This window comes from Cervus canadensis, chromosome 12 (genome assembly GCF_019320065.1).
Source record: "Cervus canadensis isolate Bull #8, Minnesota chromosome 12, ASM1932006v1, whole genome shotgun sequence".
In the NCBI taxonomy this organism is placed as follows: Eukaryota; Metazoa; Chordata; class Mammalia; order Artiodactyla; family Cervidae; genus Cervus; species Cervus canadensis.
In genome coordinates this window covers 13,162,794-13,183,894 of record NC_057397.1, presented here as the reverse complement: position 1 = coordinate 13,183,894, position 21,101 = coordinate 13,162,794, and the positions used below count along the sequence as shown (strand labels likewise).

Here is a 21,101-nt window from a genome sequence, read left to right as displayed (position 1 = left end):
ATTTCAGCTTATACGTCACCTCTACCTTTTAAAATTTGGTCTGCCTTTAGAATCCATCATATCTGAAGGGGTTTGGCTCCTTTAAGGCACACATTTTGAAATCTGTAACTACTTGTATATTTCAGTGTTTCCTTGACTAGCTCTCACACAACACTTAAGTTCCATTAGTGTCTTAGTACTGTTTCTCCAGCACCTTGTAGACTCTGGCACAGAGCTGACTCAAGTATTTACTGAGGGAATGAAGGAAGCCAAATTCCAAAATACTAATTTCATAATGTTAGAACAGATATTTCAAACAAAAAATATTCCATTCTAAAAGTTAATCTACAAACCAAGTCTATGGTATCCATTCTCTCCTTGGGGGTAAGACTACCATAACAGTCAGTCCTATCTCATTCATCACGGCACTGGGGGATCACGGCAGTTGTTAATGGAAGTGTACTGACTCGAGAGGGGACTTCCCTATGGCTCACTGGTAAAGAGCCTGTCGGCCAACGCAGAAATCACAGGTCAAATTCCTGGGTCAGGAAGATCCCCAGGAGAAGGGAATGGCAACCCACTCTAGTATTCTTGCCTGGGAAATCCCTTGGAGAGAGGAGCCTGATGGGCTACAGTCCTTGGGGTCACAAAGAATTGGACATGACTTAGCAACTAAATAACAACTGACCCAAGAACCAGAACCTAACGCGGTACACGGCCCATGGCAGATGCTTAAAACACTTCTGTTAAATGAAGCACCAGCACAGAACAAACAGTTCAAGCCTCCTAAAGACCTGGCCAGTGAAATCATGTATAAGTCAGTTAACTTTCTGAATTTCAGTATCTTCATTTATACATTAAAATTACAACTTATTTCATGTCTTACTGCTGTGGAGACTCAGTACAAACACAGAAGTGTTTTGGACACTATAAAAGCTCTATACAAATACATCTTAGGGTTTTTTGATTTTTGTTACCTGGAATGAGTGAACAAAGTTAAGGACTTGTAGAGACAGTTTTCTACTGGAATGTAAGAGGTTTTGAAGGCTGAAAAAAAGGGGAAAAGTTTAAAACAAATATAACAAGAACTAATATCTTATGAGAGTGTAATTTTAATAAACATGTTAATATATGATATACATTTCAATTAATCATATAATTTTTAAAAAACAATTGCAATGGTTCTCATCAATAACATTTCTGCTTGTTTTAATAATATGGAGTAAAGATGCATTAAAAAGACCATTTCGAAATAAAACATCAATGTACAACCAAAATTAGAAAATTATTGTTAAAAGGAAGTTTAAACTACTACCAAATATAAATGTTAAATGCAAGAACACTTTAAAAATAAAAATGTAGGAACACATTTTCAATTGTAAATTGGTAACATATGTAAATTGGTAACCATTATAGTGGCAGTCATTAAAGCTATATAGTATTTTTACCTTTTTATTCATGTATTTTATTTTATTTTCAAGATAGTTATTAAAATTACTTGTCAATTAAGTACCTTAAATTTTCTTATACAAACTACATTAGGCCAATTAAATTATTTATTCTCCAACTTTGTTTTCCTAAATAACGTCAAGGAGGTCTGTAGATATCACCTCTCTCTAAGCCACCCACCATGATCATCAGATTTAATGGTACTTTTCTCTGCTAACCAATCTCAGGACCTTTACCACGCTGCCTCTCAGCAGCTGCTCCCAACCGATCAGAGTGAGCATACAAGATAAAACCTACTTGTCATGACTGATGAGTAATGCATGTTCATTTAGAAAATGTGGCAACTGAAGAAAATTTAGAAAGTCAGCCATAATTCTACTTTAGGAGATAATCATTACTAACATAACTTGAGTTGTGTATGTTAAGAGAGAAGTGCACAAGAGGTATTTCTATAGATATTTACGTATTAAAAAAAGCTAGGTGCACACAGTCATATAAGTATGCCCATTTAATCCATACTCTCGCCAAATCTGAGTAACTAACTCAGTATCATTAACCAAAACGTTGTGTTCAAAATATCTGCATGTGCCTAATTTCTGAGGGACTGAACTTTAATTTTAAAATACACAGCAAAACCTTTAAACAAGCCATCTTTATTCAATCAATGAACAAGCATGTGTGAAATAAGAGAAAGTAAGGTACAGCAACTAATAATGAGAGTTTAAAAAGTCTCATACATGAAAAGATGATAGCAAACATAAACACTCACCTCTCTTTTCTGCAAAGGCCATGGGTAGCAATTTTTCTGCAGACTTTCTGGTTTAATTCAGAACTAAAGAGTGGAATCCCAAAGCACAACTCCAGAGGAACCCAATCTGCTTCTGTTGTGGCAACTACAAAAGGGTACACCAAGTTACTAATCGTGTATACTTCATGTATTATGACTGACCAGGGTTTAACCGGTCAGTTTGATCTCTGGTCAGAGATCCAGAGATTTTCACAGATTCCTCCTGCTTCCACTGACACCCACGTGGGTTTAGCAGGGGAGAGGACTCAGAGGGGTGTTAGTGAATCTCTGAAACAGGAAATAATGTTTTTTGAGTATGTACATGCTTCTGGGAAGAAGGCACACAGCTTTCATCAGACACTCAAAATGGCTTTTTACCAGAAAAAAAAATCTAATTCAAAACATCTACAAGATGAGAGAATTAACATAGGAAAAATGAAACATTTTCCATTTTCATGTCATATTTTATATTTTAATTATTTTAAATATATAAAAATGTTTCCTAGAAAATACTTATGAAAAGGTCCATTATAATAAGAGCAAATGATATCCAAACAATATCATTTGCAAAAGGATTAAACCTCAGAAATTAGTCAGAGACTGCAAATAATTTTTAAAGCCTTACCAGAGTTTTGCTTTGCAGCTGAATCTAGAGTTGCTTCCTCAATGACCATTTCAAATGACTCTGTGCTCCCATTCACATCTGAGCCTGAAGCCAAATCAGGTTCTCCTTATAATTGAAGGGCAAACACAATAAATATTAGGCCTCTAGAAGTTGGTATACATTGTTGATAAGTCAGTCCTAACAGAAATAACAATGGAAAATAGTGAATGGTCTTTAGCCTAAAGGAGAAGTTGTTAAGTGGGGATACTTTGTCCCGCAAGAAATATTTAGCAATTTTGACAAGGTTTGGTCACCATGAATGGGGACAGGTATGTTACTGATATCTAGGCATCCTAAACATCCTACAATGCACAGGATGGTCCCCTAGAACAAAGAGTTACCCAGCTCAAAACATAAATAGTACTGGGGTTGTGAAGCTTTGGCCTAAAAAAACAAGGATTCACAAGGCAGAACACAAGTTTAGACCTTCACTTCATTACTAAAGTCATTTCTGTCCCCATGGAAACATGCAGTCTGATTACATCATTCCCTTTCAAAATATTTTGACTCCCTATGTCTTTCAGCATAATACATCCTCTGAGATCTTCTAGATCTTACCTATTACTTCTCTACTGTCTTCTACTACAGCCCATCAAACTCTTCTGGCCAAAATAAGCTACTCTCTTGCCTGATCCCCTCTGCCTAAAATTGCTACCCTCCAAATAAACAACAATCATCTACGTGTAGATAACGCCTCATTTTTCAAAATTCAGTTCAAACTTTACCTTCTCTAAGAGGTCTGATAGCTCAGCTGGGCTGAGATAAGCTTTTCCATCCTGCTTTAGCACTTTAAGCAGACCCCTGTATCTTAGTCTCTTAACACTACACAGTAGGCTGATTCAGTTGTTTGTCTCTCCTCCAGGGTTTTTCACTCCTTGAGAGAGTGAAGTCGCTCAGTTGTGTCCAACTCTTCGCAACCCCATGGACTGTAGCCCACCAGGCTCCTCCGTCCATGGAATTTTCCAAGCAAGAATACTGGAGTGGGTTGCCATTTCCTTCTCCTTAGGTCTTAGTAATAGATACATCTCCAGCACCTAAGCAAGTATTTTGTAAATGTGCATAGAATGAATGAAATAAAACATGACAGCTCTAGTAACATTCTTTGAAATGACTAATCCACAGCCCTCTTCTTTAAAAATGCTCCTGTGATACCTGGCAGTCAACTGTTCAAAGTTACCCAACTCCTCTGGCCAAAGGTATATGGACCAGGAGTGAATACCTAATTCAATTCACTAGATGGCTAGCAATTAATCATATTCTCTCAGGATTTCAAAGGAAGAGGTTCAGTGAATATAACTGATAATAGAGATCTGAATTAAAAAGTTCCCTAGAGTTGTGGACCACAGGTGACACCATGGCAACAAAAGCCACATACAAGCCAAAATTATGCCAGAGCAGAAAACAATTAGTAATGAGAAGGTGATTTGAAAATGAATCTTTAAAAAGAAAGGTATCTAAGGAAAATTAGCTATTGTCAATATGCAAGATGGCCTGGAGACAGAAAGAAGAAGAATGAGGCCAGGAAGACTAAGCAGGAAATAGTTGCAATAAAACATGTGTAAAATATCAAGACTCAGACTAGAACAGTAGTTACAGACAATTAAAGAGAGAGGGGAAAAAATGAATGTAAGACATTTCTAAAGACTAACTCACAGAACTTGGAAACTAACTAGGCTGAGTGGGAAAGGAAAAGGATGAGACAAAGACATGATTTTTAAGGTCTGCATAACTGAGACAATGGTACCTCTGACAGAAAGAGGAAAGCTGAAGGAGAAAACTATTCATCCTGGTTTGAAAATAATTTTACAAAGAGACTAAAGTTTTGAAATCATTACCCCATAAAGGAACTTAAAGCCTATAAACAGAAATATGACAGTAAAGGGCTAAAACACAATAACCATTCTGTATTCCAACCCCAGGTCATCACTTCTTTACTTATGCACTTAGTATTTTCTCCATTTGAATAACTGATAATTGTCCCAGACAATGACATCATAGAGTATTTTCAGTGGAAAAACATTAAGTATTAAATAAGTCAACATCCCCACAAAGTCCCCATGCTTTTCAAATATTAAATTTGTGATACACTCAATGCCAATTATCTTAACTCAAATGACACAACTATTGGCTAACCTCTCTCATCAGAAGCATCACTGAGTTTTCTGTTCGCAAGTTGGCTAGAAGCATTCAACATGGTGACATATCCACAAAAATGCTGCAAGTCCACTTTGTTCCTCAATGTTTGCAATGCTTTATGAACACCCATATTGACACGAGTAAACTCTAAGAACAAAGAGTTGACATCAATTATAAGTCAACAGTTTTACAACAAAACAACAAAAACTTAAATATACTTTCCTTTTGTTAACATCAAACAATTCTTAGAACTACTTTGATATTTTATCAAGATTGACTCCAATGAATAAATATCTGTAAATGTAAAAGGATGCTGTACATATAAAAATACTTATAGACCTCAGAAGGCAAATGTTGTAACAAAACAATTTACCCTCTAAGTAAACAAACATGGCCTGTCAATGGCAAATTCTCTAGGCTTCTCTTTGTACTTCCATTCTGCCTTAAGTACTTATTTAGTGGGCTTCTACCAGGAAATTCTGTATTGAATACACATTTTTTATTTTTTTAAAAAAGTAAAAGTATTCTTATTGAAACTAAAGCTAACAATGTACTTGAAATTATATCCCTAATAAATTATTTAAGTACCAGCTCAAGTTCTCATAAATATGTGAACTTAACAAAAGAGAAAGATGCTCTATAGCCAAATATGAATATTTCTCTTTTTTTTAGACTTTTCACAATAATCTCCAAAGGCAAAAGAGTAACTGATCAGTTCTCGAGATTTTATGATTTTTAAGATCCTGTTGTCACTATCCTGTATCTTCTGGTGAACAATTAATTTGTCCACAGAATTTATAAAGTATCAGAGGATTAACTAGCAAAGTTTAGTTGCAGAGAAATACTTATTTCTGAATAGGGGCTCTATTTTGGAGGAGAAAACCCTCCTCTCCAAATTTTGTACACACTTATTCACAAAAGCCAAAAGAGAGTACTTAATTTCAAATGTGAAGCATTTACAGCCTAGTCATGTAAAAAGGAAAAAAATACTTATGTAAATCTTCTTTTTTCCCTGCTTTAGGGGAGGAGGGACAATGGTGACTAACATTTTGGAAGAAAAGTTCTTATATGAATTAACAAAAGTTAAATTACTTGAATGATTCTTTGCTCTCTAAAATTCCAAGCAATATGACTCTAAGAACAAGATAAATAGATTCTAGAATGACAATTTTGAATGGAGCAGGAAACATAGGTGCTGAATATACTTTTTTAATAATCAACAGAGGAGAGACGTTTTACATTAAACAAAAGGAAGAATGAATTTGCTTTTATAGAAATTCTCTGAGCATCTTTCATCAAATGTATTACAGCTCACAATTCTAGAAAGGAGTAACATTAAACAGGCCTTTTCACCCTTGAACCTAGAATCAGCTTAATTTAGCTCAGACTCTACAATTCACTCAAGTCCTCTCTAGCAGGAAAAATAAAAATTTAAAAACAATTTTAAAACTATTTATTCATTTTAAATTTTGTTTAAAATGTTTTCTCATTTTCTCTAAGGACTCTAGATTGGGAACTTGTAATACTATAGAACAAACTTAAATCAAAACACATTGACCATTAATAAAAAAAATTCCAATTTGTTTTTGCTAAAAACAAATGCTACAACAGGAAATAATACACAAGGTCTCTGTAAACTATAAGTTAATTTACAAATGTTCATTAGTGTCCATAAAAGCCCCATAAAAAATAAATAAATAAAAAGACTGTAATAACACTGGGTGGGTGGGGGGGGAGGAATCAACTTTCTAAGCATAAAATCCTCCCTGTGACTTGTATTCTCTGCCAACCTACAAACAAATAAACAATAAAAGGAAACTAAAAGGCTAAACATACAGAAAACCTAGCCTTCCATCTAAGTAGCAGCCTCCTTAGTTCTTTATCTCCAAGACAGACTAGTATTCCTTCTACTCCTAGCTCCTAAATGAGTCTTATCCTATTAGTTCTTTGTGGGAAAAGGCATGTGACAGAAAACTACCTTTCCCAATACTCTTTAAAAGCAGAATGATTTTAAGACCCTAGAACTTAAAAAGTTTAAGAATTTACTTCTTGCTATGCTTCCACTGATTGACAAGACTACTTATAAAGAAGTCAAATGGATACAATTTGAAAGGAAGGTACCTCCTTGTAGTTCTGTCTCATCAAATGGGAAAGGTATGTGGACAGTTTCTCCTATCCCATGCAAACCATGTCCCTAAACATGAAAAAACACAAGTTGAAAGGTATATGTGAAACCTGTATTTCCAACAGTAGATACTCAAATAATAATTAAAACTGTGCCTCATGATGGTGTAGTCCACCTTAACACTCCATCAAAATGCTCTGCTTTTCTCCAGCAAGTAAACATAATCTTAAATCTTTATTAACCTCTTAAGGCAATGTGTCTAAAGTGAGCGTACAGGCTAGTCAAAGAACAGGTCAATCAGGGGTCTGCTGAGTGAAGCCTGAATGAGATCCCGTGCATTCATGAGGGTTAGCTGCAGTGCTGAGAAAGAAAAGTGACGGAGGATCCCTGAGTTCCCTGGCACGCTGCGGATCAGGAGTGCTAATCTCAAAAACCAGCACTGAGTGACGTGTATTCAAAATGACTTGCTGCAGCACTCTAACTGTACACAACTAGAGACGACCAAAACGCCTGTCAGCAGGGCACTGATGAAAGAAATCAACGTGCGTATTTTCAGGGCAGCTGCAGAAAAAGGACGCTCTCTACAAAGTGAAACAGAAGCATCTCCAATTGCTAAGTGGAAAAAGCATGGGGCATATCTGTATGTAATTGCTTGCATGTGTATAAAGAAATTCTAGAAGGGTACAGCAGAAACAAATGTGGTTGTCTGATTTGGAGGAGAGTCAGGGAGTGGGGACGGGCCAGAGTGTTAAGAGGGCAGTGATACTTTTCTCTGTGTATCTTTTAATAGTGTTTTATTTTTGAAATGTGAACTTACTGTCAAAAGTTAAATTGAAAAAAATCTATGAATCTAACCCACCTCAGTCCCATGTTACAAACAGCAATTTATTCCTCACATTCAAATAATTACAGTTGTGAATGATAAGCATAAGGCATTTCATTTTATGCTTATATAGTATCATTTTAATAGAAAAGTTAACACTGGGGAGCTATACATTCTTTCCCTTTAAAGAGGATCCACACATTAAACAAATTCCAGGTATTGTGATGTAAAAGAAAAAAATAATTTCAGGGGAAAAAAATCATATTCATTTACTTGGTTCATATAACAACTTGAATATGTTTCTAATATCTTGCTTCTATTCCATTGATACATTTATGATTTCAATCCTAAAAAAGATGGTTATTATTTATAAGAACATGGTTTTAATCAAAAATCTTAATTTTGCTGTTTTAAGTTCCAGTAAAGGTAAATCTTTATTTCCATAAAATTTTAAAGAGACATTCTTTTTTAGAAAAGGCAAAACTCCTTAACAGTTTAAAACTCCTCTCACTCTACTTCCACCACCACTGCCAGTATAGTGAACATCTGAGATCTTCCAATGTACTAAACACAGGCCTAGAGCATTTTATGTTGATCTCCCATCTCAGTCATTCTTTTCAACAATCATATAAAGGTAAGACCTTTTATTATCTCCAATTTGCAGGTGAAGTCACTGAAGTTGAAGGAAGTTGGTTAACTTAACCAATTTAGCCAGTAAGTGGTGGACCCAAGATGTGAACTTAGGTGGTCTGACCCCTCAGTTCACGTCCAGCCCATTCTACTCCGTCATCTCCACCACCACCCCCACTTCGTGTCTGCCCTCCTGACTAATGCATCCTCTCACGGTTTCTACTACTACCCATGTGCTGATGCTGACACTCAAGTCAATCTCTCTTGTTCCATCTCTCATGTGAATTTCAGAATATTTTCAATTACCTCCTAGATATTTCCACCACCCAAATGTCCCACAGGCCCAAAACACACCACGCTCATCTGCTCCCATAAACCAGCTCTTTCTCCTGTGTTCTCAAGTGTGATGCCACTGTTCTTCCACCTTGACAAGCCAGGTTCCTGAGGAATCACTCTTCCTCTTCCCACCTCCCTTCTCAGATATCTGATCAGTTCTATTTATTTTGTATTTCTAGTAATTCTTCCTTTTCATTCTTATTACCGCTTCCCTAATCTAGGCTGTCCTCATCTCTAACCTGGTCTCGAAGACTGAATGCTAATCCTATCTTCTTCCACCCAGTCAATCTCAACAGTCTTCAGGCTGATCTTCTAAATCGCAACTGACCATGTTAATCCCTTGTTCAGCACCCTTCGTTGGCTACCATGGATCTAAAGGGAAAGTCTAAGTAGGACAGTTAAGGTCCACTGCCCTCCAGGGCAGGGCCTGCCTACTGCTTCAGACCCATCTTTGATCACCATCACGTTGCAGCCCACCCCTCAAGATGACATAACAGCTCGCAGGTCGAAGCACACGCTCCCACTTCATATTCCTATTCGTTTATTCAACACTCACTCACTGAGCAACTTCTGTGAGCCAGGCACTATTCCAAGCACTAGGGAACTAGTTATGAAGAAAGAAGAAAAAAATCTCTACCCAAGGATTTATTCATGCTAACCGTACCTCTCTGCCTGGCCTCACTCCCCACTCAATCAGCCTTTTATACTAGCCCAGGTCTCATTTTCTCCGAGGAGCTCTCCCTAAGCCTCTGTCCTTGCCCCAAAGCTAGAATGTACTTCTCCTTAACACTTCCCCTATAACTCTAACCCCCAGCTAAAAACCAGAAGCAACTGCTTACACAACCTTTCCCATCAGAATTGAGTTCCCTGAAGACAGGGACCATGTCTTCTTTGTAAACCCACATTAACTAGTAGTGTACTTGTACAGTGTGAGTACAACTGCCAGTTCAATGAACTAATGAAATCTTTTCGGAGAACCTATTATGTACCAGCAAGTGTGCTGTACTCTTCATAGGCACACCTTCTCATTCCATTCTCTCAACAATCCTAAAGCTAAAAATGCTTCTTTTGGCATTAGCTCTTACCATTACTTCTGTTGTTACACAGTAGATATTACCATCGCCATCCTGCAGATGGGGGAAACTAAGTTTAAGAAGAGTATCTCTGAAATGTTACATACCACTTCATACCAGCCAGGGTAGTTATAATTAAGAAATAAGGTAACACCAAGGGCTGGAGGGAATGTAAAGTCACTTTGGAAAACAGCACAGCAGTTCCTTAAACAGTTAACACATAAACCCACCACATGACTCCACATTTCCACTTCTAAGGATATACCCCAAAGAAGTGACAACATGGCCACCTTGAAACAGGAAAGAAGACAGTCACAAAAGACTGTCTATGATTCCATGTATCTGAAATGCCCCAAACAGGCAGTGTGCAGAGACAGCAAGTGTCGGGGGTGGGGGGTTGGTGCAGTGAGAACTACAGGAAAAGGAAAATGTTGTAGCACTGAGTGTGGTGCTGACTGCAGACATCTGTGAATACACTAAAACCGCTGAATCACACAGTTCAATTGGGGAATATGGTATGTGAATCACATCTAAATTTTAAAGCTACTATTAAAAAAAAAAAACAACAGGGCCACACAGGTAGCAAAGGCTGAGGCTGGAACTCAAAGGTGAGTCTGACTTCAAAGCCCACATTGTTTCCACCACTCTCAATCTGCGAGACAAAGGCCAGGACTAAAATCCTGATCTCTGGTTCTTTATGTGTCAGTTTGACAAATGTCTAATTACTGATGTCTGACTGTGACTCAGCAGAGTCAAACAAATTGCGATCTTTGAAATTAAAATCCAAAACTGATTGTTTAAAATAAGGTAACTGTACCTGAATCAAAACCGCCGAATGTGTCAGGGCATCATTCAACATCGTGAGCACATTTGACGTAGGAACCACCCCAGGATCATGACCCCAAGACGTGATTAATAATCGATCATAACCCTAGGAACAAGAAATAGATAAAACATACCAGGGCATTTAGGAATTTAAAAAAATTAAGAAAGTTATCTAAAATAGTGCTAACCAGTTTCTATCTTCCTCAAAAATGATTTTTAAAAAACCCACAGAAACATACCTGGAATATATCTGGCAGTTTTCGAAGTCTTGTCCCTTTGGACAGCAAAAGAGATGGTGGTCCTTGCCTGGTGATGTGGTAAATGTACAGTTTAAACCAGACAGAACTGACTTCTGGGATAGCTGGTCCAATGTGCTAAAATCATAGAAAAGGTAAAATAAAGCTGTAAATACTTATCTAACGAAGCCAAATTTCACAAGGGACTAAGTATACTCTTAGAGCTAATGCCTCATGGAAGTGTTAACTGTTCTTAGCCTTATGAAGATAAATGTTAAGTGATCCATTCAAGCAGTTTCAAATATATACTGGAATTGAGAAAGCAGTTCTTGTCACTGCAGTTAAAAGAATGGACTCTGGAGCAGTCGGGTTATGTCTGAAACTTGGCTTCATCCCCTCGGCCATATCGCCGCAGGTTACTTAAGGTCTTGTGTGCCTCCTTTTTTGCTCATTTGTAACACGGCAACAAAATATTTACCTCTTCAGGACATTGCTAAAAGTTTAAAACAGTACCTGGCAGCACATGATAAGCACTATATCAAAGTGTTAATTATTACCAGTATTAATTTTTCTCAAAAGAGAGATTATCTATCCTCGCATCCATCTTGCCACTCATTCAATTCATGGATTCCTACTATGCCCACAGGCTGTGTTAAAGAGTAGAAGTATGTATGTGTGGCAGAGGGGAGGGGACACAAAGAATTATAAAACAAAGATTAGTAAATGCAAATCTATACCCACTCCCACTGAACAGAGGACAAAACTGGGCTAAGGGGGGAAGTGTGCTCATGAAGCAGCAAGATCTGCACAGGCAGCAGAATCATCCATGGACCAGAATCCCTTCCTTTATTCTACACCATGAAACATAGCACACCGAGGAAACCAGGCAGGATGTAGCACAATCCTCACGCTTTGAAAATGGTACACGTCACATGGTACACGCCTTGCCAAGTATACAAATATATGAAACTGATTTATTTTCAAAAAGTAAAAGGCCAGAAGTCATCTTCACAATTTTAAAGGTAACTAGAGTTCTATCTTTCAAGTATAATCGTCTCTTGTCAGCTTATTCGGCATCACAGCCCCACTTCCTAAATACTTTGCTTCTTCCTCATTAAAGTTATCTTAACTTCAAGGCAATCCAGGTTTCCTTCTTAGAGGATCCAAAAACATTCTCTTTGAAATCCTGTTTTCAAGAAGAAAACTGTAATCAAATGTGTCATTAATCACTAGACAATGGTGGTTGGTGGTTTAATCACTTCAATTGCGTCCAACTCTCCACGACCCCATGGACTGTAGCTCACCAGGCTCCTCTGTCCATGGGATTCTCCAGGCAAGAATACTGGAGTGGGCTGCCATTTCCTTCTCTAGGGGCACTAGACAATATATATATACACACATATATGTGTGTGTGTATATATATAAAGTACAAATTATACCTCACAAATTGAACATCTTACAACAGCAATACGTACAAAACTGCTTTGAGTTGATGATTTCAGTATCTGCTATCTACAATTTGAGAATCAATACCTAAGACTGTTAAACCTCCCCTTCAAGTTGCCATGAGGAAGAAGAAAATAATGGCAGAGCAGGCTTCCCAGTGGGTCTTTCTTTACCTGAGGGGTGCAGCTGCTGACGGGCCGGATTTCGTTGGTGAGAGGAGCCATGGAAACAAGCAATGTGTAATTTTTGTTTAGAACTCTGCTGCAGGTTGCAGGGTCCAAACCAAGAAGGCTCTCACAGCGCAAGAGATCCAGAGGAAAACCTGAATTGTGATCAACCACATACACAGAATGAAAGACTGACAACATGAAACAAAAATGTCGAAGATGAAAATATTGAGAACTGCCTTCAATTCTTTAAATAAAAATTTAAATTTTAAAAAATAAGGTAGAATATCTTTTAAAAAGCACTTTATTTCCTAGGAGGTCAACTAAGACTTTCTAAGATTTAAAGCTAAAAGTCTTTATTCTGATCCAAAGAGATAACAGTCTACTGGTGTTTCTTCGAGCTAACCTTTCACTTTAAATACGTTTGCTTTACCTTACTTCCCCTCCATCATGGCAGTGCCATCTTATGAAAGCCTAAGAGCCGTGGGAAACCTGTTTCCTTCCCTTCCCCAATTTTCAATCTCTATACAAACTTCATAGCCAAACTCTGAACTGACCAGAGGGGCAAGAATTCCTATTTAGAAACACATGCCCTAAACTGGGGTCCAAAAGCATGAGCTCAGAATGCAAATGATATTAAGTGCTCCCACTCTTAATCCTTCTGGAAATTCCAATTCTGTTGCTTCTAAAGAGAGTTCATTGAAACTTCAGAAGATCAAGTTAGCCCTCTAAGCAAAAATGAATCTAAAAAAGGATATGGCTTGCTAAAAGAGCCTAGAAGCCCCGAGTACAGTCAGCACCCAAGATCTTGGTCTTTAATACCATTCACCAGTAAAAGAAACCAGGCTCCTAGAGGAGGAGGCTAATTCCAAGGCTGGAGCAGAAACACAAAGTAAGATAGCTTTGTCAGGAAATAAGGAATTACTCCCCACCAAATTAAAAAAAAAAAAATAGAGGTACAGCAGGACAAGATGAGTCCACTGGCAAAATCTGAGACAACTGTGGCAAAAAAATGATGAGACAATAGTGACTGGTTATAAATCACGGAAAAAATAAAAACTGATATTTCCACACTGAGAATATAAGAGAAAACTTGGTCCCAAATGTTAAATGAGGAAGAAATGGTGGAGTTGGAGGGAAAAAAGATCAATTCGCAGCCATCACAGTAAAGAATGGTTCAGACAAGGATCAACAGAGAATGCTAAATCTAGGAGGAAACACTGATAGAGTAGCATATTTTCATGGTCTTAAAGTGTCTCCCCCTACAGGTTGCTTATTAGTTGTGGGGGGAATAACAGTGGACTATACAATGTAGATATCAGAAAACACACTAACTGGGTAATCATAATTCGCTAATGTCACAAGGACAGACGCTTAATCATAGTTTGTTTAGCAAGCGTTTTGTTCTGCATGATCGGGGGGATATATGAGGCATATGAGGCAAAGGGATTCTGGAGGAAGTCTGTGCCTGGCCTCTCACAAATAAACAAGGGGAGTGACTATGATCTTAACTAAGTTAGACCACACATTGTTTTCATTTTTCAAGCAGTGCCTCAAGCTGTCTAAAATCAAAAGAAATTACTAAGAAATTAGTCCTGTCACAGTTATCAGAGGTTTGCTTCTATGATAGCATCACAAGGCTTTTTTTTTTACAATGAATATCAAGTACTACATGATATACTCAAACTATAAACTGCTAATGACATAAAAAAAAAAATTCTTTCTACTCAAAAATAGATGCTTAAACACCAACACTACAGAGTTTCTTCTTTTAAAAGGAGTAAGACTGAGTTATCCCATCTGGCACCTACAAAAAGCTACTTTGTTAACATGGAGGGTATTACGCTCTAATAAAAAGTAAATTCTTTATCTGGAATGAATGGCCTTTTTTTCTATGAATCTAAAATGGTACTAGTTATACACCATTATTAGAAAAATTGAAAATAGTCACTTAAGTCATCTTCTGTGGCTCTAATGAGGAGCCCCAGTTAAGAAAGGCTGGTTAGAAGAGTGAAACTTCATAAACAATCGCCGATCAGATCAACGGGAGGGAGGAGCTACTTACATTTTAACTTTGGAGCCACATCAGTTATTCTAAGCAATTAAAGCTCCAGAAACAGTCAACCACTAAATCTGCTTTAAAGGTTAGAATTATACTTGACTTTCACACAGATTAAGTTTAGGTTTACCATTTCGTTGATGATACATAGATTATTCACTATTCATGTGAAAAAGTTTAGCCCAACCCATTAAGCAATAATAGACTGTTCATGAATAAATCAATAAAAACCTTAGTGTTCAAGAGAAGATAATGTAAGGGACAGAGCAAAGGGAAAATATTCAACAGACATGGATTCAAGCCCCAGGTCTTCCATTTACTAATCATATGAGCTTTAATGACTAAATGCACAGGAGATTTAACCAAGAAAAGCTTGAATTTCTTTATCTATAAAATGAGTTACCCCTGGCTGGTCACTAGCACCCTATAACATTCTTGGATTCTAAGATGGGCAGTAGGACACTTCAAATATTCTAACCCATTATCTCTGAAAATCGCTAAAAAGTCCAAGAAATTTCAGGGTTTCTGTATCCAGAGATATAGTCAAGACTGTGGCATTCACTGCTAGGTGACATGATTTAATATTTGGTAACCAAAAAATGATTACTATCAACAAATGTTTATGAAAAAGAGCTTTAGTCTCTTGGTACTTGGTGACTTAATACTCAGTTTCAACTGTTAATCAATAACCTCCAGCATGGAATCATTTATAATCTGCTAAAGCATAACTCCGAACCAGACACCCTAAAGCTGACGCAGTGGGTCACCAGGTACGGCGTGTCTAGCCTCACTCGGCTGAACTAACCAGAGTTTTTGTTCTCCCCTCCGCAACAACTCTTCTGGAGTGACAAATGATCCCATCCTAATGTTTTTAACTGAGCTGAAAAGAAAGCCAGATGCTGGTGAAAGAAGTGGAATGAAAATGGATATGACTAAGAAAATGACGGTTCTTGGCCAGAAAATAGAACTTTTAGGTAAATGAAAGAATGAGTGAAATCAAATGTGATAGTGGTGCCAAAATTCACAAGGCCCCCAAAAGGGAACTCCCATGAATGTCCAAGGACTACAGGATGCAAATACATTCACAGTGTAATGTTCTTACACTGGTGCCCAAGCTGCTGCATCTTTTTAAAAGCACATTCCTGGGGCCACGCCTCAATTCAGGAGCTACCACATCAACTCAACTCAAGTCTGGGAACCCCTTTCTATCACAAAACTGAGAAGGCACACCAAGGCAGCAAGTAAAATACTTCAGAAAATATTACAGCAGCATCTGAAAACAAAGGCCCAGTTTCTTTTCTTTACAAAATGAATTCTTCATTCTTGATGCTTCATGCTTCCTAAATAAATTTTGTCATTTGTCCACCTCTCAAAACAGATGCATGTTTCACATCTGTAGATAGGCATCTACAGATGCCTACATCCCATCCAGTTACTTAAACAAATTAACACTCCCAGTCTTCTTGCAGATAGCTAAACAAATTTAGATACTACAAATGTCAGCGGCACACAAGAGAGGAGAGAAAGTAACATAAGAAATGGCTGATGAATAAAGAAGTTCACAGAACAAGAAATGTCTTAAAATAAGTGATGATCAAATAAGTGAGCATGACTTGTTTAATTTCTTAAAAAGAAATTCCATAGGATCATATCTTCAAAATCGAGTATATTTATCATACCATAACTGGGTTGGTCTGGCTGTGCAGTCTGGGCAACTAGATCTTTATTATGACGCAGAAACAGTATTGTGTTCCTCAGAGTGAGCGCATGGTCAAAGTACCTCTGTGCTTCCCCTTCACCAGTGCTCTGAACCTGAAACAAGAGAACATACAGGCTGCAACAAAAGCCACTTCCATGCCACTCATGCTGGTTTATAACCATAAAGTAGAAATATTTAGATATTATTAAAAATTAGCCTTCTCATACTGTGAAATTAGTTTTCTGCTTGCTCCTTACAAGAAAAGCTATAACCAACCTAGACAGCATATTAAAAAGCAGAGACATTACTTTGCCAACAAAGGTCCGTCTAGTCAAAGCTGTGGTTTTTCCAGCAGTCATGTTCGGATGTCAGAGTTGGACTATAAAGAAAGCCAAGCACCAAAGAATTGCTGCTTTTGAACTATGGTGTCGGAGAAGATTCTTTGAGAGTCCCCTGGACAGCAAGGAGATCAAACCAGTCAATCCTAAAGGAAATCAGTCCTGAATATTCATTAGAAGGACTGATGCTGAAGTTGACACTCCAATACTTTGGCTACCTGATGCGAAGAACTGTCTCACTGGAAAAGACCCTGATGCTGGGAAAGATTGAAGGCAGGAGGAAAAGGGGATGACAGAGGATGACATGGTTGGATGGCATCACCGACTCGATGGACATGAGTTTGAGCAGGCTCCAGGAGTTGGTGATGGACAGGGAAGCCTGGCGTGCTGCAGTCCACGGGGTCACAAAAAGTCGGTCACAACTGAGCGACTGAACTGAACTGAAAAATCAGCCAATCAAAAATTTGCCCAGGCAATACTGAAACACATATTAACCTTAATCTTGGTTGAGCTTCCATTTGACTACACTTTGGAAGGTGACAGAAATTACACCAACAAGTAAAACTAACAACTTCAGCAACAAAGTAATGCCAAATTATAACATTATATGTTCCATATATGATTCAAACAGGGTGCTCAAAAAAGTCTAAGATCTGTATATTCTGCTTTGTCTAGAAAAGTAGTCTAATCCATGGTCACCAATGATGCCACTATTTTATCACCCTGTTCGCAACTCTGCAAGGGACAACGGAGCATGTGACTCAATACAGCAGTTCAGTATCGCTGAACACACAGCTTCAAATCACTCACCAAGGATTCAGAGTCCCTGCTCTGTGCTATGACCTCTTTAGGATGTAGGGACAGAGGAGTAGACAGAACTCCTGCCTTCACTGGGTTTACATTTTAATGCATGCTCTTCTGATACTGAATCAATCACCCGTTCAATATGCAAAAGCACACACAGGCCAGAAGCAGCAGAGAAAACAGAAGGCCAGGTCTACAGGAGGAAATAACTAATTACGTTTGCATTACATTAACAAGATCAGCCAATTAAGTTTGATGAAGATGAAGCTTCTTAAAAAATAGCTAAGAAACTATTTTTAAAAACTAAGCTTCAGACTAAAGGGCTTTTCCAAGAATGTCTATGTGGTAAAAAAGAATACAGCTATATAAAGCGTAAAAGAGATCTTCCAATTTGCTGTACTTGACAAAGACCAGCTGAGGTGAAAAAAATAAAAATCTAGAAAACATGTTAAAATGTGCTAGAATATAAAAAATTTATTGGAAAAGATGATACACAGTAAGAAATGGGGCTAAACAAGATATTAAAAGCATTGAGGAAATAGTGAAAATATAAAGATAAAAGTTAAGGAGACAAATTCATAACAAGGATCATCTCAGGCACTAAAAAAGTAAAAATCCTATGGAGAAGGTGGGGAGGAAAAAATGTCATGGTGGTTTTTTGGTTTTTTTTTTTTTTTTTTGAGATATAAAGGAAATATAAAATTACCAAACATTTTCTAAATATACATGAGTTCATCACTAAAGCAAGGAAGGTACTGATATTATTAGTCAAGGAACAGATTAGGCACACAAACGACTTGCTTAAAGAAGCACAGAAGACAGAATAAAATACTCAGGGAATGAAACACACCAAAAAAGGCGATCAGGATTTAGAGTTAAGGGAAACTAGGCTGTACTCACGGGGAAAAAGATGGCTAAAAACAAATATGGCTGAAGTCTTCAAGATGCTAAAAGGGATAGTGAGAGTGGACATAAATACGATACCCAGGGACATTGTTCCAGACTAAGTGGAACAAAAATTTCAAATAAAATTGCTTAAGAGAAGATTTTAAGAGTCATGATGAAAAGAAAAAAAAAATTAAAGGCTATTTTAGAAAAGTGCACAAAAACTGCACATAGACTTTAAGATTTCTGTACCCCATTTCCTCATTAAGTCAAATTATGCTAAGAGCTTAGATGAGGTAAATGACTCTTTGAAAATCACAAAATTCATTCATCCACTCAATATGTTTAAAACTAAATGACTGCCACAGTATTAGGGTGGGAATGAGGTAGGAATGAGCAAGAATATACCAAAAATCTACATAACCAACAACTGATGTTTTACCAAGCAATTAAGAGTCCAAACACCCTGATATCCCATAAGCTACCAAGATTTACCTTTTCTAGTTCAATAAGAAAGCTGTCCAGAGATTCATCTGAGAGTTTGCCAACTTCAAACATTGTGACTGCATGGCTTTTCAAATTCTGCAATAAAGAAACAAAAACAAAACTGAAATGCACCTTATTTGAGCCTATTATTAATAAGTTCTAGCTTTCCCTCTGAATGCTAAGCATCTTATCTTTATACTACGCTTTCCAATATGTTTAACCTCAAGTGTGCATAAAGAGTTGATTTTTTAATTACAAAAGCAGCCCTCACTAAAAAGCTGTCACACTCCTCTAAAGAATATAAAACAAAGCTGGATGCATTTTCAGGAATAAATTCAATACTTAAAAAAAAAGGTATAAGAACACTGAATTATTATGTACCTAACCATTAAACATTTTTATATTTAAATAAGAATTTGACTTACTGGTGAAAGGTTTCCCATCATTAAAAAGGCAGTAAGTGTTGAGTCAAATAGGAACGCGATACGCTTTGTGTATCCTGTAGACAGATTCAAACTGTTTATACTGGCTGTGTCTGCTGGGGGGATAAAAAATATAATTTAAAAATCAAGTAAATGAAAACTGTTCATTACTTATCATTTGCAGTGAGAATGTATTTCATTTCAGTTTTATTTAATAATTAAAAGTACATAATTAAATACAGGCAATACTGTAAGTCATAAGAAGTCCCAATTCTACCTTACCTCCAACATAGAGAAAAAAAAAAATTTTTTTTTTAAGCTATTCACTTGTGCAGTAAATAATAATAAACCAAGACTTGATCACTGTCAGATCAAAATGACTACCTAGCCTAACCTCTGTAGACAAGTCGCCGGGCCCAGGGAACAGAGCTACCGAGGGCAGGAATAGACGCCACCTGATTGTGCCCTTCTCCTCTCCCCACACAACCATATGCAAGCCCCCTGTCCGCTATGCTCTGCCCCCCTCTGTACCTAAAGGCTTCCTGCGATGGTCTTCATGCACTCACCAGCTGACACACTCTTAGTCATTCTCACCCCAAAACCGTCTTCTCCATGAAGGCGCCCTAAACCCCTCTCACGCTGCAGTGGTTTTTATGGCTACACTCTCCAGACTCAAGTTTTTAGAAGGAAACTATTGTATTTCCTATCAATTTTATATCCCTAAGATCTAGCAGCATATGGTAAGTACTCAAAGACTACATACTGAATGAAGAAAATCCAGACCAAATCACAGATTAACCGTAAGCCTGGAGAGTTAGCTTTATGAGTATATGTGCAGACACATGGCTTATCTACAGACAGGCTCAAGCTGAGTCACCACTAACCTGGGTCTTCTTGACTGTTTGTATCCGTGTCAGTAGCCGATGAAGCTTCCTGTACAGGGCTCCTACTTTCCCCGCCATCCCATGACAGAAGCATCTTCTGTGGATCTAAAGTACTCCTGTTAATGACGAAAACAGTCACTTTTAAAAAACCATATAGATGACCATATACAAAAATAGCCACTGAAGTCAGTATTGAGGTTACGAACATTCACCTAAATCCACTCTTACATTCAGGCCCCAAACTGAGATGTAGCCCTAAAATATTCTGCACCCACAGCAAAGGTTCTTAACTAAACCCATGGACAGGCTTCAGGGAATCTGAGAACATTTTAAAATTATATGTAACATATAGTATGAGCTTTTCTCTAGGCAAAGTGTCATAGTTTTCACCAGATTCTAAAAAAAAATTCCAAAACACACAAGATGAAACACCACTAATATATAGGGTTCAATCTGCTGAATAAGTAAAATTTTGTACAGAAAACTGAATTTTTTCCCTCAAAACAAAATCTCTCATACTAAATAAATGAGTTACTTTAATCTGTTTACGGATGGAACATTCTTCCACGATGAATGAAGCTGATCCAAATTTATTACTTGTCCTTTCTTGTGGGCAAACCCCAATCGGCAGTACATTGATACAGCATTCTAAAAGGAATATAAAGGAAATGAGTATCTGAAATAAACTAGATGTCAGAATGTCTGTAGACAGAAGAAAATATTATGGATTATGTTTATAGAGATCCTCAAATATTTTCATCCCACAGCCAGAAAACAACATTTTCAGTAGGCCTGGTCTTCCCCTAAGATCTCCACATAGGCAGGAAAGGGAAAACCTCCAACCTTCT

At 37.4% G+C, this 21,101-nt stretch overlaps 1 protein-coding gene across 5 annotated transcripts in view; it reads right to left on the bottom strand.

Moving 5' to 3' along the window:
• The window catches only part of FAM91A1 (family with sequence similarity 91 member A1), a 43,623-nt gene that overhangs the window by 7,464 nt on the left and 15,058 nt on the right, over nt 1-21,101 (bottom strand). For 4 of the 5 annotated variants that reach the window (XM_043483488.1, XM_043483486.1, XM_043483489.1 and 1 more), the window contains 13 exons: nt 20,789-20,901; nt 20,254-20,369; nt 19,373-19,485; nt 18,957-19,043; nt 16,415-16,547; nt 12,683-12,831; nt 11,067-11,201; nt 10,820-10,933; nt 7,137-7,209; nt 5,013-5,162; nt 2,841-2,945; nt 2,198-2,321; nt 957-1,026 (listed from right to left, as the gene is read on the bottom strand). In XM_043483488.1, coding sequence (XP_043339423.1) covers nt 957-1,026; nt 2,198-2,321; nt 2,841-2,945; nt 5,013-5,162; nt 7,137-7,209; nt 10,820-10,933; nt 11,067-11,201; nt 12,683-12,831; nt 16,415-16,547; nt 18,957-19,043; nt 19,373-19,485; nt 20,254-20,369; nt 20,789-20,901 — 1,482 coding nt within the window. The remainder of the gene's footprint in view (nt 1-956; nt 1,027-2,197; nt 2,322-2,840; nt 2,946-5,012; nt 5,163-7,136; nt 7,210-10,819; nt 10,934-11,066; nt 11,202-12,682; nt 12,832-16,414; nt 16,548-18,956; nt 19,044-19,372; nt 19,486-20,253; nt 20,370-20,788; nt 20,902-21,101) is intronic. The other variant, XM_043483487.1, reaches the window with a different exon arrangement.